The following is a 21603-nucleotide window of genomic DNA, read 5'->3' on the forward strand; positions in this document are numbered from 1 at the left end:
ATGGATCTGCTATCCCCGTTTAAATAAAAAAAATTCATTTCAGTAGGCCTTTAACTAAATCCCTTATCGGGGAAAAAAAAAATACCAATAGGTGACTTTTACTAAAGTCTTTTAAGCACAACACACACTACCTGCACAGCTAGCCATGGCTACCTTTCGCATTTGAATTGATATCGTCCCGATTTCTGCATGGTGCCTGGGAATCGATACCGGCACTCAACGGTTCCAGACTCTGGCAAAACTTCAGTATTAATGCTTTTGGACCTCAGTGCTGCATTTGACACTGTCGACCACTCAATACTTTTGGACAGGTTGGAAAACTGGGTGGGGATCTCAGGCACAGTTTTAAGCTGGTTCAAGTCATATCTACAAGATAGGAACTATTTTGTTTCCATTGGTGACTTTGTATCAGAACCAACCAACGTAACGTGTGGAGTCCCCCAAGGTTCAATCTTGGGGCCGACTTTATTTAACATCTATATGCTCCCACTAGGACAAATCATGCAAAATAATAACATTGACCATCATTGCTATGCCGATGACACCCAAATCTATGTAGCGCTATCACCAAATGACTATCGCCCCATAGATCTTCTGTGCCAGTGCATTGAGCAAGTCAAACACTGGATGTGCCAAAATGTCCTACAACTAAATGAAGATAAAACTGAGATAATTGTTTTTGGTGGTAAAAAAGAAAGGTTTAAAGTCGTCCAACACATTCAATCACTGTCCCTGAAAACCTCAAATAAAGCCAGAAATCTTGGGGTTATTTTAGATTCTGATTTACATTTCGACAGTCACATCAAATCAGTAACAAAATTGGCCTACTATCACCTCAAAAATGTAAAAAGACTTAGAGGGCTCATGTCAGCTCAAGACTTTGAAAAACTTGTACATGCCTTTATTACCAGTAGGCTAGACTATTGTAATGGTCTCCTTGCAGGTCTTCCCAAAAAAACTGTCAGGCAGCTACAGCTTGTTCAGAACGCTGCTGCTAGAGTTCTAACAAAAAACAAAAAATGTGAGCACATTACACCAATTCTTAAATCCTTACATTGGCTCCCTGTACATCAGAAAATTAATTTCAAAATCCTCCTGCTCACATATAAATCACTACATGGTCTAGGGCCCAAGTATATTACTGATATTCTCCCACTATATAAGCCCTCTAGATCACTAAGATCTTCTGAGACCAATCTGTTAGCGGTTCCAAGAGTAAACTCAAATCAAGGGAGCGCATCATTCAGTCACTATGCAACAAATAGCTGGAATAAACTTCCTGAAGATGTCAGACTTTCCCCAACTCTGACTACTTTTAAAACTAGACTGAAGACTTTTATGTTCACCTTAACTTTCAGCTAAATCTTTTAACTCTTAACGTCTGCACTGTTTTTATTTTTATTGTCTGCATTTTAATTTTGCTTTTATTTTCTTTCATTTCACTTTGTTGTCTGTGAAGCACTTTGAGTCTGCCTTGTGTATGAAAAGCGCTATACAAATAAAGTTGCCTTGCCTTGCCTTGCCAATGTTGTCTCGTTTTGTGTGTGTTCAAATGTGTCGATGAATTTTTTTTTTTTCCAAAAAATCTTAACAAAGCACCCCTTGGCATCTGTAAAGCCGAAGTGCCAATTGAAAGAGAAAGTGCTGAAGCTAGAAGTTGTATTCATTATATAAATGCATTTGTACAGATAAAGGACTTCCTCGTAATACATTTCTTACTCAAAATAAAAGCCTGACACTCCATGTAGTAAGGGTGGGCATATCGCTCTAAAAATTTATAATATTGATGCCAAAGTGGGTATTGGTATTGGATCGATACTAGTGTGTTTTTCTCAAAATATAACTATAAGTGTAAACATTGTGTATGTATTGAAAGCTTCATTTATGATTGCTGGCTTTGGTAAAAGCTTAATAACTATTTTAGGTTTTGCTCACATTTGATTTATTTTATTTGGACTCGCCGAGTTGGTGTTTTTCGAAAAACTTGTAGCAAAAATGGGTTTTAAGAAATATCACTTAAATCAATCAATCAAAGTCAATCAAAGTTTTATTATATAGCCCTTAATCACGATTGTCTCAAAGGGCTGCACAAGCCACAACGACATCCTCGGCTCAGATCCCACATCAGGGGAAAAAAAAATTCAATCCAATGGGATACGATGAGAAACCTCAGAGGGGACCCCTTGCCCCCCTTTCCTGCGTGGAGAAAAGAGACGGCAGATCAACTAGTCTAAAAGGGGGGTCTATTTAAAGGCTAGAGCAGTGGTTCTTAACCTTGTTGGAGGTACCGAACCCCACCAGTTTCATATGCACATTCACTGAACCCTTCTTTAGTGACAAATAAAATGTTTTTTTTGTTTTTTGTCAAATTCAAGACAAAGTTATATGTTTTTTTTACTAGTGCACAACATGAACCGTGCATGAACATCACCTTGTTCAAAGAACAAAACCAACACAGTGCATGAACTCACACCAAATGACACACTTGCAAATCAGATGGAAAATTAGAGGGAACATTGTTTTGGGGGTATCCATAATACTTAGACTTAGACTTCTTGTTTATTGTTATTCAAATTTTAACTTTACAGTACAGATACGCTAGGGAGAGGTTTTTATTTACACGATTGATTGAATGAAACTTTTATTAGGAGATTGCACAGTACAGTACATATTCCGTACAATTGACCAATAAATGGTAACACTCAAATAAGTTTTTCAACTTGTTTAATTAAGTCGGGGTCCACGTTAATCAATTCATGAGTCTGGTGTGTCTTGACCGCTGCAGCGGAGGCTCTGCCGAACCCCTGAGGCCAACTCACCAAACCCCTAGGGTTCGATCGAACCCGGGTTAAGAACCACTGGGCTAGAGTATACAAATGAGTTTTAAAATGGAACTTAAATGCTTCTACTGAGGTAGCATCTCTAACTGTTACCGGGAGGGCATTCCAGAGTACTGGAGCCCAAATAGAAAACGCTCTATAGCCCGCAGACTGTTTTTGGGCTCTGGGGATCACTAGTAACCCGGAGTTCTTAGAACGCAGATTTCTTGCCGGGACATACGGTACAACACAATCAGCAAGATAGGATGAAGCTAGACCGTTTAGTATTTTATACGTAAGTAGTAAAACCTTAAAATTGCATCTTAAGTGCACAGGAAGCCAGTGCAGGTGAGCCAGTAACGTCTCTTCTTGTCGGTCAGTGCAAACATGGAATATAGCTCTCTCTCAACTACTCGCTCAGGCACACTTTGCCTGCTCTACTGGCTACCAACTTTATTTTTTCATGAATGTCTGTGCCATGATCTCACATTGTTGTGATTTGTTTCTCGTGTTTTGTATCATTTCCTGTCCAGCGCTCTTATATTGCGTTCCGCTTCCTGTTTGATTCCATTTGCCACCACAACTGTGGTCTGAACGATGGCTCCCTTACCTGTCCCTGATTAGCAATCAGGACACACCTGTCCTTTGTTGCCAATCAGGATGCTTGAGGACGGGACTGGATATTTTTGGGTCAAATTATGTTCTTTGTGCTTTGCACCTCTACGCTGCATAGCTTTCATTGTGTTTCCTCTCCCTCATGTTTTTCCTTTTTGTTTCCCCGTTGCATTATTTTTATTTTGTATGTGCACTCTCTAGTTCAGGGGTCAGCAACCCAAAACGTTGAAAGAGCCATATTGGACCAAAAATACAAAAAACAAATCTGTCTGGAGCCGCAAAAAATGAAAAGCTGTATATAAGTCTTATAATGAAGACATAAGTGTCAATATTAGCTATATTAGCCTACTATCAAAATTACTGTGTGTCGCAGGCTGAAGCAAATCTTCGTTGACAGAAATGTTGAAATGTAATATTCATTCTACACAGTTTTACAACATTAAAAAAAAACATGAGTAAATCAGAGGCTACTCAGAAGGTGAGATAACTCCTGGAAATTACTGGCTTTTAATGACCAAAGGTATAGATGTGTGTGTCCAAGTTAAAAGAAATGGCAGTCTGTCTTCTTTTAATAGATTTATCACAATCTTTGGCAAGCTAGGTAATGTTTACTGTGGTCTGGAACAAAATGTCACACAACTATCTGAAATGCAGCCGATATTGCATACAGATAATGGGTGTAATGACATGCAAAACTAAATCATGTACAAAGAGGATAAAAGTAAAGGATATTTAATGAGCTCAAAAATACCTACAAATGAGGCATTATGATGCAATATGTACATACAGCTAGCCTAAATAACATGTTAGCATTGACCAAATATGGCTGATTAGCACTCCAACAAGTCAATCACATCAACAAAGCTCACCTTAAGGCATTCACGCACAGCATAAAATGTTTGGTGGACAAAATGAGACAAAGAAGGAGTGGACAATTTTATATATATATAACCGTTATAGCTCGGTTGGTAGAGCGGCCGTGCCAGCAACTTGAGGGTTGCAGGTTCGAGCCCCGCTTCCGCCATCCTAGTCACTGCCGTTGTGTCCTTGGGCAAGACACTTTACCCACCTGCTCCCAGTGCCACCCACACTGGTTTAAAAATGTAAATTATATATTGGGTTTCACAATGTAAAGCGCTTTGAGTCACTTGAGAAAAAGTGCTTTATAAATATAATTCACTTCACTTCACTTCACTACATGGTAACAAACTGTTGCATCACAGTCCACACTATGGTGAGTTCAAGAACCGCCGACGTTAGTAGGACAAAACGATGTTCACCAAATACTTTTATCAGTGAAGCATACACACAAACATATTAAACAGTGGGAGTTCTAACAATTGGGAAGGTTTGTGTCATGTTTGTCCTCAAACAAAAAACATACTAAAACAAAAAATATATATTTCCCTATCTTTTTCCATTTTCCATCCTTTTTTAAAGAGCCACGGGTTGCTGACCCCCGGTCTAGTTGCACTAGGTTTTTGTCCACACTAGTTCTGTTTTTAAAAAAAAATACATTTTTACTTGCTTTGTTGTTTTGTTGACATCTTTATAACATTTTTGTTGTGAATTTTGATTATTTTGCACTTGCTTTTTTTTTTTTAAATAATCTAATGTAGTTAACGAAATAAGTAAATTATTTTAATATGAATACAAGTTTTTATATTGTTGCATTAAGTTATGAAACATTTATATTTTGATACAATAATTTCCCTGTGTCATAATCAACTAACTAGAGGAAGATTCACAAAACTATTCAATGATTATGCTTCAAGTCAAATATCAGTGATACTGCTATTACTTGGATCAATAGCACATTTCCGAGTATTGCACACACCTACTCCGTGGTCAAGTAAATATCCTGGACATGTGTTTACAAAATGATGAGTATAAGGATCACGCTAAAGAATATTTGTTTTGAAAAATGTTCCACAGTCTCCTCACATGTTTGATGTCACCAGAAATGATGACAAATGTGTCCGCTGCTGATATTTTGGGACTACTTTGTAGTTTTTAGTTTCCGCCTCACCAAAGCAGTCACACAAATGCTGCCGGATTATTCAAGAGGACAGTTCAATCTCTTTAGCCCAAACTGTACAAGTAGGAAATGACATTGATCACATTCATAAGAGAAGGGCTATTGTGCAAATGCACAGATTGCAGCAGTCATTTGCAGAAAACTCTCTCGGCTGGAGGTTCAATTTACTGTTTCACTGAGCCGTAATAACAATGGGCCAAGTCTGATTAGGGCAATCAAATAGGATAGAGGCGGAGATGGATGACAGTGAGTGCACATATTTGTTTGCTGGTTCCCGCAGAGACAAAGAGCAGACGCCATTAACCACAATTTAGGCCCTCACCATGCAGGCTTTTGTCCTTAAATGTTGCCTTTTGATATTATGTTTATTTTTACTAAGAGCTGCCATTGTAACCAGGAGTGGCTTAGGTCGAACTGCTATATAATTATTTTTGTTCAGGAAAAATATATTTGCATGATATATTTCTTTATTTTAGATGATATATTCATGTTTTTTTCTATCCATTCTCTGTTGTTGTATTTTCTTAAAATAACATTATTTTTTTTTAGTTTTTAATAATTATGTAGGTTTTTTTCAAATGATCAGTTTTAAAAAATAGTTTTTTTTAAATTGTTTGTTAGCTGCCATTGTAATCAAATGTGGCTTGCATTTCATTATTTTTCAAAAACATTGCCTGAAAGGATATATAATACACTATTTTGCCAAAAGTATTTGGCCACCCATCCAAATAATGAGAATCTGGTGTCCTAATCAATTGGCCACAGTTGTATAAAATCAAGCACTTAGGCACGTAGACTGTTTCTACAAACATTTGTGAAAGAATGGGCCGCTCTCAGGAGCTTAGTGATTTCCAGCTGTGCAACAAATCCAGTCGGGAAATTTCCTCGCTCCTAAATATTCCAAAGTCAACTGTCGTCTTTATTATAAGAAAATGGAAGAGTTTGGGAACAACAGCAACTCAGCCACCAAGTGGTAGGCCACGTAAACTGACAGGTAGGGGTCAGCGAATGCTGAAGCGCATAGTGCAAAGACTTTCCGCACAGTCAGTTGCTACAGAGCTCCAAACTTCACGTGGCCTTCCAATTAGCCCACGTACAGTACGCAGACAGCTTCATGGAATGGGTTCCCATGGCCGAGCAACTGTGTCTAAGCCATACATCACCAAGTACAATGCAAAGCGTCGGATGCAGTGGTGTAAAACACGTTGCCAGTGGACTCTAGAGCAGTGGAGACGCCTTCTCTGGAGTGATGAATCACGCTTTTCCACCTGGAAATCTGATTAACGAGTCTGGGTTTCGAGGTTGCCAGGAGAATGCTACATTTCGGACTGCAATGTGCCGAGTGTGAAATTTGGTGGAGGAGGAATTATGGTGTGGGGTTCTTTGTTGGGAGTTGGGCTTGGCCCCTTAGTTCCAGTGAAAGGAACTTTGAATGCTCCAGGATACCAAAACATTTTGGACAACTCCATGCTCCCAACCTTGTGGGAACAGTTTGGAGCGGGCCCCTTCCTCTTCCAACATGACTGTGCACCAGTGCACAAAGCAAGGTCCATAAAGACATGGATGACAGAGTCTGGTGTGGATGAACTTGACTGAACACTTTTGGGATGTATTAGAACAAAGACTGAGAGTCAGGCTTTCTCGACCAACATCAGTGTGTGACCTCACCAATGCGCTTTGGAAGAATGGTGGAAAATTCCTATAAACACACTACGCAACCTTGTGGACAGCCTTCCCAGAAGAGTTGAAGCTGTAATAGTCGCAAAAGGTGGACCGACATCATATTGAACCCTATGGGTTAGGAATGGGATGGCACTTCAAGTTCATATGTGAGTCAAGGCAGGTGGCCAAATACTTGTATGTATTAAATGTATTTATGTGTGTAATATTTATAATATTTTAAAATATCTACATTATAATAAGCAAATATATTTTCAGTTTTTATCTGTAATTTCAGGCTTTTCATCTGCAATGACACATAAATGTATAAACAATATAAATCTGGAGAGGCCAATTTCAAGCTATGCATAGGCTGATAACTGCATGTTTTATACATAAATGTATCAACTACAAGCCAATTGTACTAGCTCCATTAATGTGCATACATCAATCGCAACAATGTAAAAATGTATTTTGCAGTTAAAATGAGGTCATTCTGTGAGCCACAAAGTAGTTAGAATAGAATAGAATAGAAAGTACTTTATTGATCCCTGGGGGAAATTCAGCACCACAGTTCGCTCACAATAGACAAGAATAATAATAAATAATATAATATATATAATATATTATATATATAATATATAAATAATATAAATATATTCTACATATACTACATATACTCTACATTTAAGTGCAGTCAAGAAGGAACATATGCATTATACAGTGTGTTGGCAGTGTCAGCGGGTTGGACGCTTCACCGGTTTGTGTACAACTGGAGGGCGCTGCGCTCCCACTCAGGAGTGTCATTTGTAATGCACAGCTTCAATGCATGCGTCTTTGCCAAGCTAGAGGCCATGTGGACATTGAAAAACGGGTGCGTGTCTTAACTATTTTCAATCTAGTGCCCTTCTCTCCACTCTGAACCTCCTGACTGTCTTATTAGGAGAGCTTACATCAGGGGTGTCAAACGTACGGCCCGCGGGCCGGATCAGGCCCACGAACAGGTTTTATGCGGCCCGCGGGATGAGTTTGCGAAATTTTGGAATGAAAGAAACTGCTCTTCTAAATGTGTCCACTAGATGTCGCAATAGCAATTCTTTGTATAATTTTAGATGATGCTACATATGTAAAAAAAAAACCAAAAAAACACATGATCTTAGTGCACCAGTTGAGAAAAATGAGTAAACTACATAAATAACATTCTGTAATTTGATTTTGATATTTTTTTATCTTAATAGATTGAAAATTACACCTATGAGTTGACTGATGAACATTATCCCATCATTTATTCAGAAAGTATAAGTAATGACAAATAAAGATAGAATACTATTAACTGCAACATGTATGTGTAAAAAAACCCATCAACATTATGATTTGTTCATTTTCAGAATGTGCTTGTTCTATTTTTAAACAAAAAAAAAAATCTGAAGTTGTCTTTATTTTTAAGTTATCGTGCCGTGATTTTACCAGTCCGGCCCACCTGGGAGTAGATTTTTCTCCATGCGGCCCCCGATCTAAAATGAGTTTGACACCCCTGGCTTACATGATCACAACCGATCCAGTGATAAACATTTGATAAAGTCAAATAGAAATAAGGCTGGACAGGACATATAAAAAAAAATATATAATAAAACAATTTTTTTATCGATTATTGCTCCAAATGGGAATCGCGATACATTCCAAAATCTTTTTTTTTTGGACACCCCTTTCATTTACCTTCATTTTCTTTGTTCATTTTGTTGTTTATCCCAGTGTACTTTAAGTATTCAACAGATATCCTTCTCTGTATATTTTCTAATTACTCTTTAAGCACAGATCAAGCAGGCACCACACGTTATCAGTGTTTTTGTTCATCGACTCATTAACTGGCACTGCAGTTATCTAAATTAAAAATGAAACCGTGTCCTCATACATTGATGCTAAATTAGGTGCGGCCACAACATCACGACCACGTGCACGGTTTAATGAGCTCTGATACAAGAGAAGTATCAAAACATCAAACGTGAGGGAAATAATTGAATGCTTGTTGTTGAGGGTCTACCTCGAAACATTCGACGTCTCATTCAATCTCTCCTGTGTGTTGTAGTCCTGCTCCGCGAGGAGGTGGCCCAGCTCCAGGAGGAGGTGCACCTGCTGCGCCAGATGAAGGATATGTTGAGTAAGGACCTGGAAGAGAGCCAAGGAGGATGCTCGGCTGACGTACTCTCTGCCACTGAGCTCCGCGTGCAGCTGGCCCAGAAGGAGCAAGAGCTGGACCGTGCCAAGGAAGCGTTGCAAGGTCAGAACTGGAGCGTGGCGAGAAATGAGCTGTGTGTGCTATTTAAAACACGACAAGGTCACTATGACCATGCACTGTACCCTCCTTGTCGGGGCTTTGCTTTATACCGAGACGTGTTCGTCGGAGAATTATACAGAATACCAACAGGTTCATTCTAAATGGTCTGAATGGGACAAATTCTGACTCCAGAAAAGTCTTGTTGAGTACACTTGCAAATGGGGCCCTATTTCAGTCTTTAATATTACTCGTGTAACACGCTGAGGCTGACTGCGGCCTCGTGAGTATTGCAATAAAGTTGCCCTTCGCCACATCTCGCTTCGAAGTTTGCAGCTTGTTAAAGGCCTACTGAAACCCACTACTACCGACCACGCAGTCTGATAGTTTATACATCAATGATGAAATCTTAACATTGCAACACATGCCAATTCGGCCGGGTTAACTTATAAAGTGACATTTTAAATTTCCAGCTAAACTTCCGGTTGAAAACGTTTATGTATGATGACGTATGCGCGTGACGTCAATCGTTGAAAGGGAAGTATTCGGCCCCATTGAATACAATACAAAAAGCTCTGTTTTCATCTCAAAATTCCACAGTATTCTGGACATCTGTGTTGGTGAATCTTTTACAATTTGTTTAATGAACAATGGAGACTGCAAAGAAGAAAGTTGTAGGTGGGATCGGTGTATTAGCGGCGGACTACAGCAACACAACCAGGAGGACTTTGAGATGGATAGCAGACGCGCTAGCCGCCGACCTCACCTTGACTTCCTCCGTCTCCGGGCCGCCGACAGCATCTATGATCGGGTGAAGTCTTTCGTTGATCCGTCGATCGCTGGAACGCAGGTGAGCACGGGTGTTGATGAGCAGATGAGGGCTGGCTGGCGTAGGTGGAGCGCTAATGTTTTTATCATAGCTCTGTGAGGTCCCGTTGCTAAGTTAGCTTCAATGGCGTTGTTAGCAACAGCATTGTTAAGCTTCGCCAGCCTGGAAAGCATTAACCGTGTATTTACATGTCCATGGTTTAATAGTATTGTTGATTTTCTGTCTATCCTTCCAGTCAGGAGTTTATTTATTTTGTTTCTATCTGCATTTAAGCACGATGCTATCACGTCAGCTCCGTAGCTAAAGAGCTTCACCGATGTATTGTCGTGGAGATAAAAGTCACTGTGAATGTCCATTGTGCGTTCTCGACTCTCATTTTCAAGAGGATATAGTATCCGAGGTGGTTTAAAATACAAATCCGTGATCCACAATAGAAAAAGGAGAGAGTGTGGAATCCAATGAACCCTTGTACCTAAGTTATAGTCAGAGCGAAAAAAGATACGTCCTGCACTGCACGCTAGTCCTTCACTTTCACGTTCCTCATCCACAAATCTTTCATCCTCGCTCAAATTAATGGGGTAATCGTCACTTTCTCGGTCCGAATCTCTCTAGCTGCATTGAAAACAATAGGAAAATGTGAGCAGTCCTTCCTACTGTGACGTCACGCTACTTCCGGTAGGGGCAAGGCTTTCTTTTATCAGAGACCAAAAGTTGCGAACTTTATCGTCGTTGTTCTATACTAAATCCTTTCAGCAAAAATATGGAAATATCGCGAAATGATCAAGTATGACACATATAATGGATCTGCTATCCCCGTTTAAATAAAACAATTTCATTTCAGTAGGCCTTTAAGGTGACTATATGGGAGTTGGTATTTCATGTCGACAGGGTTTTCTTATGTACAGTATCAATCAATCCGAGTTTATTTATATAGCCCTAAATCACGAGTGTCTCAAAGGGCTGCACAAGCCACAGCGACATCCTCGGCTCAGATCCCACATCAGAGCGAGAAAAAACTCAACCCAATGGGATACAATGAGAAACCTTGGAGGGGACCGCAGATGTGGGGACCCCTCACCCTGGGTGACCGGTGCAATGGACGTCGAGTGGATCTAGTTAATAGTGTGGGAGTCCAGTCCGTAGTGAGGCCAGCAGGGGATCATCTTGAATGGAGACAAGTCAGCAGCGCAGAGACATCCCCAACTGATGCACAGATGAGTGGTCCACCCCAGGTCCTGACTTTGAACAGCTAGCGCTTCATCTGTGGTCACCTTCTAACCTCTCCACGCAGGAGAGGGGGGCAGTGCAGAAAAGAGACGGCAGATCAACTGATCTAAAAAGGGGGTCTATTTAAAGGTTAGTGTATACAAATGAGTTTTAAGATGGGACTTAAATGCTTCTACTGAGGTAGCATCTTTAACTGTTACTGGGAGGGCATTCCAGAGTACTGGAGCCCGAATAGAAAACGCTCTATAGCCCGCAGACTATTATTGAGCTCTGGGAATCACTAATAAGTCGGAGTTCTTTGAACGCAGATTTCTTGCTGGGACATATGGTACAATACAATCAGCAAGATAGGCTGGAGCTAGACCGTGTAGTATTTTATACGTAAGTAGTAAAACCTTAAAGTCACATCTTAAGTGCACAGGAAGCCAGTGCAGGTGAGCCAGTATAGGCGTATTATGATAAAACTTTCTTGTTCATGTCAAAAGTCTAGCAGCCGCATTTTGTACCAACTGTAATCTTTTAATGCTAGACATAGGGAGGCCCGAAAATAATATGTTAAAGTAATCAAGACGAGATGTAACGAACGTATGAATAATGATCTCAGCGTCGCTGGTGGACAAAATGGAACAACTTTTAGCGATATTACAGAGATGAAAGAAGGCCGTTTTAGTAACACTCTTAATGTGTGACTCAAATGAGAGAGTTAGTACAGTACAGACCAAAAGTTTGGACACACCTTCTCATTCAATGCATTTTCTTTATTTTCATGACTATTTACATTGTAGATTGTCACTGAAGGCATCAAAACTATGAATGAACACATGTGGAGTTATGTACTAATAACTGAAAACATTATTTTATATTCTAGTTTTTTCAAAATAGCCACCCTTTGCTGTGATTACTGTTTTGCACACTCTTGGCATTCTCTCGATGAGCTGAAATGGTTTTCACTTCAAGGGTGTCACAGTTGTGATGCCTTCAGTGACAATCTACAATTAAAATAGTCATGAAAATAAAGAAAACGCATTGAAATGAGAAGGTGTGTCCAAACGTTTGGCCTGTACTGTATTTAGAAAGTCATTTTTTTTTGTGCTATATCTTAAATATTATGTTTATAATGAATAATTACTACTACTACAAATTATTTACCATGGCCAGGCCCGGAAGCAATTAACAGTGATAAACGAGGATTTACTCTATTACTCTTGGTGACCAGAAGTAGATTTGGCTATGGGAGCGTGTAAAAGATCAACCAACAAAAATGACCTTCAAATAGTATGTAATTACATATTAGTAAATAATGTATTATTAATATTTGATAAGTTCAGTAAAGATGTGTATTTAATACAAATAATCATGTGTAAACAAAAAACATAAAGACTACATTGAGAACTAGATAATGATAATGTCCAATGTTTATATGAAAAGGTGAAAAAATAATATTGATATGTTCAAGGGGAAATAAAAGTTTTTGATATCTCGTACCGCGGTAAAGCCAATTCAAAACTACTTCAGCATTATCGTATTTTCCGGACTATAAGGCACACTTAAAATCTTTTTTTTTTCTTTTCAAAACTTGACAGTGCGCCTTATAACCTGGTGCGCCTAATGTACGGAATAATTCTGGTTTAGCTTACCGACTTCGAAGCAATTTTATTTGGTACATGGTGTAATGATAAGCGTGACCAGTAGATGGCAGTCAAACATAAGAGAAAAGTGTAGGCTGCAATACGATGGCAATATGACTCAAGTAAACAACACCAAACATTGTATATGTTCCATTAAAAATATAAAACATTACACACAGCGCTCAAAAATCTATCAAAATGTTTTAGTACGACTTTGGCAAGCTATGAAGCCGCACCGCTTGAGGGATTGTCGGCGCATTAAACATACAAGTATTATTATGGTGTGTGAATAAGGTAAGACATATTATCTGCCGTTTTGTTTCGCAATATTATGCAAAAGGAACTTTTTTTAAATTCTGGTACCTGCTGATTTGTTTTTGGGATCTGCATAAATCCTTTGTAGTCTGTGCCGACATTGTAGTCAATAAGCTTCTTCTTTTTCTCTATCTTCTTGTTATGGGACATTCATCCTACGCTGTTGCCATTTCCAATATAAAGTAGTGTAAAGTTCTTACTTATATCTGTCAGTAAACTCGCCATTAAAGCGCTAAAACATACCGGTGTAGTGAGTTTTCATTATTCACCCAAGGAACTTTAGTTATTAAAGAGTTTCGGTCGTACGGTTTTTCACGGGACACATTTCCGGCCTTGTTGTTGTTTCCAGATGAGAAGATGCTGCTCTGTTATTGATTTAAGTAAAGTCTGAATGTCATTTTAACAGTTAGCTCCATCTTTTGACACTTCTTCCACTCCCGTCCTTGCACGCTACACCGTTACAACAAAGATGACGGGGAGAAGACGCTGTCGAAGGTGAGCCACGTAAATAAGACCGCCCACAAAACGGCGCATCCTGGAGCGACTGTCAGAAAGCGGCTTGAAGATGATCTGTAAAACATAATCTATGCAACATTTTAACCACAGAACCACCATCACATGTTATGTAGACCACAAGGAAGTGTTTTCCATTTAGAAAGAAAATATTAATAATATGACTCCTTTAATGCGCCCTATAATCCGGTGCGCCTTATATATGAAAAAAGATTGAAAATAAAGCATTCATCTGCAGTGCGCCTTATAATCCGGTGAGCCCTATGGTCCGGAAAATATGGTAATTGCGACAGTAAACGAAACACAATGAATTATAAAGAAACTATGCAAAAACAAATGTCGTTTGGACAGGTTTAAAAAGGTTCGATTACAATATAAAATTAAATAGTGTGGTTGTTTTAAACCAAACTAAAACTATTACAAGGTACGCGTTCTCTCACCACTGAAGAACATTTTAGCAGAGACAAAGAATAAATGAATCCATGAGGCAATTCTCTCCATCGAAGTTGAACTTTCAGCCTGAACATAGATGTAGGTTCGAATTTACCATGAATTGATTAACGTGGACCCCGACTTAAACAAGTTGTACAACTTATTCGTGTGCTACCATTTAGTGGTCAGTTGTACGGAATATGTACTGTACTGTGCAATCTACTAATAAAAGTTTCAATCAATCAACCAAGAAAACGACATACGGAGGTAAAAATGTAGTCATTGTGGCCCTTAACAACCGCATAGTGTTTATGCAAGGGGACGGATTCAAAGAGTAGGAAAATTAGCAAACTAAACTTATTTCCCATGAATATTAGAAGAATACTAGTTCTGTCGTCATATTCTGGAGAAGACTATAGAGCCCTTTTGTAATGTTCATATTGTTGTTACTCAGCCAGCGTTTGTGGGTCTGATGGACCCGTTGCATTTTGTGGCTTTTAATGCCTCACAATCAAACACTTTTATGTTAAAATACTGAACAGATGTTTATTGGGATAAGGTAAACATCTGTTCAATATTTTAACATAAAAGTGTTTGATTGTGATAAGGTAAACATCTGTTCAGTATTTTAACATAAAAGTGTTTGATTGTGAGGCATTAAAAGCCACAAAATGCAACGGGTCCATCAGACCCACAAACGCTGGCTGAGTAACAACAATATGAACATTGCACGGAAAATTTCTCTGCCAGTTTCTGCATCCCACAGGGATTCTTCTTTTGTGTTTCTGCACCTGCGGTTCCCACACAAGGTTGCAACATTGTTTGTCAACACTGTCTGCTCTCATTTTCTCGCACATTCGACCCTCTGATGTTCTGTGTACCTACACACTGTCCTCCTCCTGTCTAGGCCTGCTGTGTGTGTGTGTGGGGGGGGTTTGCTTGTGGTACACAGAACATCAATTTCCACTCCAGTGGACCCGGACATCTTATATGTAATAGAAATGTGTAGGGGGTTGAATATGTATTCTGATATATGTTCTTCACAGAAAATGAGCCAAAGTCAGTGAGTCTCAGTTTGAAAAATTAAATAATTGTATAATTTTTCTTGAAAAATGAAAACGGGTCCCACAGACCCGAACACCACACAAGGGATAGGTGAGCTCTGATTTCGTAAATGTTTATACCATCATTTCGGAGACAGCAACCCCATTCTCCTACAAGCAGAGCAAAGCGAGAGCAGGTTTTTCTACTTGGCTTCTGTAACTGAGTTTTATTCTACCGCTTTTTTAACTAGGATTGCATTTTCCTGTCACCATAATGTTAATGAGATGTGTTCAATGTTGCCCATTTGCTGCCTTTATGGACCACTCCTGGGTGCTGGTGACAAGAAGATGTGCTCACACTTACTGCGACATGTTGCGCTTCACATGCAGAATGTTTGTTTACCTTATTCACCTTCAATTTATTAGCCATAGTTGTGAATATGATTTGCTCAAAGGAAAACTGCATTTTTGTTAGGATTTTGCCCATCATTCACAATCCCTGTGTGGGACAAGAACACGTGTCTTTATCTTTTATGTGCTTTCCAAATCGTAAAAAACTGCTAGTATGAGGCGGCTAACAAAGCAGGTAATGAGGGGCCGTCTGTTATGCCTGTGAGCCCTCTAAAAAAACATCCAATAACCGTCAACAACACTCCGTTTTCGTGCCACGACCATTGTAAGCGCTAACTCAGAGGAACTACTTTTCTACTACTACTACTTTTCTTTTGACACCGGCCACTAGTGAGCAGTATGCTAGCTGTTTGAGCCTCCACTGAGCTGCTGCTGCATCGCTTTTGGGTTTAAAAAAAAGTGAATGCTAGGTTACAAATCTTACATCTCACATGTACAGTAGAAGGTTGTGGCACCAAGCTGAGAAGTTTGAAATTCCACACAAAATGTTTAAAATACATATCTAAAATCTCAACGTTCCTCTCTACAACGCCCGATAACATCGCAAGGAAGACACCACAACATGAACATTTGCTCCCAGCAGCTGAGATAGGCTCCAACACCTCCCCCCCTGCAACCCCGAAAGGGACAAGCTGTAAAAATGGATGGATGGATTTTGTAAATGTGTATTTACATACCTTTATTTGTTTCCAAACAGTGCCCGTAACATGGCAGTAAAACGGCTGTTTGAACAAAACAGAAGTCACCGTCATGGACCCACTAGCTGCAGAAGCTAGCTCTCGAATCAGCTAAATGGACTCAAATTCACCAAGTATTATTTATGTATGTTTATTGTTATTACTTATGGAGTATATTGTGAATACATTGAGAACAATAAGTGAACAAAAGTTTTAGCAACTGCTTTGTAAAGGAAAAGGGGTAGGATTGAATAAGCTCTGCTTCTTCCTACTCCTTTTCGAACATGTTGAATAGAGAAACTAGTATGTGTGATGTATCATGGTGTATGCTTGCATGTTCGAAATAAACTCAACTTAGACACTCTTAAACGTGTTAGCATATTGGCTAATGTTAACCATGCTTGCTTGGTTACATAACAATAGCACACACACATATGAGCATGAAAACACTCCTGCAGACATCACACATGGGACGGTTTAGTAAGTATGTATAGTTGTAGTTATATTGTAAAATTGACAAATGTTGTTTGGAGTGATGAATGAAGAATCCATACGTGTAGAAACAACTAGAAGATGGAACTTTCAGTTCAAAGAACTGAACAACCTCTATATTCTAACACAGTGGTCCCCAAACTACGGCCCGCGGGCTGCATCCGGCCCACCAGTGTCCAAAATCCGGCCCGCGGAAAGTCCCAAATAAAAAATAAAAAATAAATTATTATTTGTATTTTTATTTTATTTATTTTTTTAATCTGTCCTTTCTAATTATCTACCGCTTGTTACTCTCGGTGTATCCTAGCCGCTCAGGCAAATCATATTGTCTAAAAATTAGGGATGTGTTAAAATGTAATATCGGAAATTATCGGTATCGTTTTTTTTATTATCCGTATCGGTTTTTTTTAGGTTTTTTTTTTTTTTTTTTTTTAATTAAATCAACATAAAAAACACAAGATACACTTACAATTAGTGCACCAACCCAAAAAACCTCCCTCCCCCCATTTCTTTCTGTTATCAATATTCTGGTTCCTACATTATATATCAATATATATCAATACAGTCTGCAAGGGATACAGTCTGTAAGCACACATGATTGTGCGTGCTCCTGGTCCACTAATAGTACTAACCTTTAACAGTTAATTTTACTCATTTTCATTAATTACTAGTTTCTATGTAACTGTTTTTATATTGTTTTACTTTCTTTTTTATTCAAGAAAATGTTTTTAACTTAGTTATCTTATTTTATTTTATTTTTTTAAAAAGTTCCTTATCTTCACCATACCTGGTTGTCCAAATTAGGCATAATAATGTGTTAATTCCACGACTGCATATATCGGTTGATATCGGTATCGGTAATTAAAGAGTTGGACAATATCGGAATATCGGATATCGGCAAAAAGCCATTATCGGACATCCCTACTAAAAATGTATTTTCCCATATATATATATATATATATATATATATATATATAAATATATATATATATATATATATATATATATATATATATATATATATAAATATACAGTATATATATACAGCCCAGCCCCCCAGCCCAATTTGTTTAACCCAATGCGACCCCCAAGTCAAAAAGTTTGGCGACCCCTGTCCTAGCACATTGAATATTGTATTATCATACAATGTTCCACTCTATCTATTGGAGGTGTCAGTAATATATGCTGTATATTACACTGTTGTCGATGTTAAGGCCTACTTATTCAATGACACAAGAGCATCTCTTGAACTTTGATCTTGCTTTTTGGAACATGTATCAAACAAAAGCTTGCCTATAATGTACAAATACATCAATGAACTAATATTACGCACACTTACACAGTCATTTGTTTGTATGACTTTTCTATTTTAACTTAAAAGACCAAAGCTGACCGACCCCAGCTGGCAATGATCGAAAACAGCTGCTAATGAAAGCTTTATAAAATGGAATTGAGTTTGGCGAACAAGGTCCACAAATATTAAGCGGGGGTTGATCTGGTGTGTGTGTGTGTGTGTGTGTTTGTGTGTGTGTGTGTGTGTGTGTGTGTGTGTGTGTGTGTGTGTGTGTGTGTGTTTGTTTGTGTTTGTGTGTGTGTGTGTGTGCGTGTGCGCGTGGGACAACAGGAAATTCCCAGAGAGTTTGTCAAGTTCAAAAAGGCAAAGTCAAAATAACAACATGACAAGTTCATGTTTATTTCTGTGGAAGAGGGGAGATTTTACTTTATTAGAGAAACCGAGCTGAGGATAATATGATACAAAGGAGGATTAGGGCCAAATTGGAAAGAAAAAAAGGGGAGTAATGTTGTAACGCTCTTTAAATGACAATTATTGTTTTTAGTACAAGAATGAAGTAAGTATTTTAACTAGGGATGTCCGATAATATCGGCCGATATATGCGTTAAAATGTAATATCGGAAATTATCGGTATCGTTTTTTTTATTATCAGTATCGTTTTTTTTTTGTTTTTTTTAATTAAATCAACATAAAAAACACAAGATACACTTACAATTAGTGCACCAACCCAAAAAACCTCCCTCCCCCATTTACACTCATTCACACAAAAGGGTTGTTTCTTTCTGTTATTAATATTCTGGATCATACATTATACATCAATATATATCAATACAGTCTGCAAGGGATACAGTCCGTTAGCACACATGATTGTGCGTGCTGCTGGTCCACTAATAGTACTAACCTTTAACAGTTAATTTTACTAATTTTCATTCATTACTAGTTTCTATGTAACTGTTTTTATATTGTTGTACTTTATTTTTTATTCAAGAAAATGTTTTTAATTTATTTATCTTATTTTACTAATTTTTTTAAAAAGGACCTTATCTTCACCATACCTGGTTGTCCAAATTAGGCATAATAATGTGTTAATTCTACGACTGCATATATCGGTTGATATCGGTATCGGTTGATATCGGTATCGGTAATTAAAGAGTTGGACAATATCGGAATATCGGATATCGGCAAAAAGCCATTATCGGACATCCCTAATTTTAACGAGTAAATGCTTGAATCCAACATAAATCGCCTGTCATTTATTAATCGGGTAATGTTGTTTTTCTACACAGATTTTTTACAAAAGTAACATTCTCAAAACTTCTCATCTTATCATAAATTCAAGTTCACACTTGTACTTACGACATTATTCCCATATAGATTTGAATTTTTTATCCCATATTCCAATTTTTATGTCAAATTTTGGAGATTTGGGATTTTTTTTAAGGTAGATATTGAACTTTATTTTTGTTATATTGCAACATTATTCTTGGAAAGTTCAATCAATCAATCAATCAATGTTTATTCATATAGCCCTAAATCACAAGTGTCTCAAAGGGCTGCACAAGCCACAACGACATCCTCGGTACTGAGCCCACATAAGGGCAAGGAAAAACTCACCCCTGTGGGACGTCGATGTGAATGACTATGAGAAACCTTGGAGAGGACCGAATATATGGGTAACCCCCCCCCCCCCCCTAGGGGAGACCGAAAGCAATGGATGTCGAGTGGGTCTGACTTAATATTGTGAAAGTCCAGTCCATAGTGGATCAAACATATCAGCGAAAGGTCAGCCCATAGTGGATCCAACATAATAGCGAGAGTCCAGTCCATAGTTATGACTGTTTACCCCCCTAACCTTAGTACTTATATCTCAAATGATTATAATTGTATTCTTGTAAAATTTTAACTTTATCTAATAATTTAGCTTTAAGAATACAAATTTTTATTGTGTTACAACTTCCTGTTCGTAACAGAGTACCTTTATGTAATCTTGGAAAGTTATTACTTTTTTTGCCTTGTAACATTAGTACTGATTTCTTAAACACTTATAATTGTATTTTAGTAAAAACATGACATATTCCTGTGCAACTTACTTGTTTTTTATTGTGATGTTACAGCTTTTTTCTCGTTATATTACACCTTCAATGTTGGAAAGTTATGACTTTCCTTATGACATTACTCAACTCTCAAAATGTTGTAATTGTATTTCATGAACTTTTTATGGAATTTACTTTTTTATTGTCAAGTTACAGCTTTATTCTCGTAATATTGCAACTTTAAGCTTGTACAAATGTGACTCGTTCCCACACATTTCTTCAAAAAAATACTTTATTTCTATAACTATTACAACTTGATTATTTTAACTGAATTGTTTTTTTCTTGAATAGAATTTTTTTTATATTTCTATTTTGTATTTTATCCGCTTCCTTTAATCTGCAAAAATATGATGTGTTACAACTTTCTGTTCGTAACGGAGTACCTTTATTTAATCTTGGAAAGTTTCTGCTGTTTTGCCTCGTAACATTAGTACTGATTTCCTAAACAATTATAATTTTATTTGAGTAAAAACATGACATATTTCTGTGCAATGTACTTATTTTTTATTGTGATGTTACAGCTTTCTTCTCATTATTTTACACCTTTAACGTTGGAAAGTTATGACTTTACTTTATAACATTTTTACTTAACTCTCAAAATGTTGCAATTGTATTCTCTTTTAGTGGAATTTGCTGTTTTGTTGTTAAGTTACAGCTTTCTTCTCGTAATATTGTAAAAATGTGACTCATTCTCACACATTTCTCAAACTCTTAGGACTTTATTTCTATAACTATTACAACTTGATCATTTTAATAGAATTGTATTTTTATTTTTTATATTTCTATTTTGTTTTTCATCCGCTTCCATTAATCTGCAAAAACATGATGCAAGTGGGCATTAAAAACATAATTTGTAAGTCTTTATTTCAATGAAACCTCTGATGTTGCCACTAATAAATACATGGTCATGCATGTTTATTTAGGGTATGCGATGCCAAAACCCATCATGCTTTACAACCTGACAGCTAAAAATGTCATGTGCTGACTTTAAATCACTTTTTTTGTTAATTTCCTGTGGCCATTATAGATATCTATTACAGTACAGCCCTACTTTCCTACAAGTATGCCTTTCCTCAGTGGTGACTGCAGCTCCATCATCACAAGTAATGAGGATGTGTTTTGCTTTTTCTACGTGTAATGAGGCGCCATTAAGGGATCAAAGCACAGTTCTCACTTTGACGCCCTCATGTGTCAGTGTGGCAGTTTAAAAGGCACACTTTCACATGCAAATGATGACCAAGACATT

The 21603-nt window shown here is 37.8% G+C and overlaps 1 protein-coding gene across 5 annotated transcripts in view; it reads left to right on the top strand.

Annotated features, from left to right (window-relative positions):
• kazna (kazrin, periplakin interacting protein a) overlaps positions 1-21603 on the top strand; it is a 556243-nt gene that overhangs the window by 462385 nt on the left and 72255 nt on the right. For all 5 annotated transcript variants that reach the window (XR_009826859.1, XM_062054433.1, XM_062054435.1 and 2 more), the window contains exon 5: positions 9218-9409. Coding sequence is in view for 4 of the 5 variants with exons in the window: in XM_062054433.1 (XP_061910417.1) it covers positions 9218-9409 (192 nt within the window). In the remaining variant the exon portion in view is untranslated. The remainder of the gene's footprint in view (positions 1-9217; positions 9410-21603) is intronic.

This window comes from Entelurus aequoreus, linkage group LG07, assembly GCF_033978785.1.
Source record: "Entelurus aequoreus isolate RoL-2023_Sb linkage group LG07, RoL_Eaeq_v1.1, whole genome shotgun sequence".
Lineage (NCBI taxonomy): Eukaryota > Metazoa > Chordata > Actinopteri > Syngnathiformes > Syngnathidae > Entelurus > Entelurus aequoreus.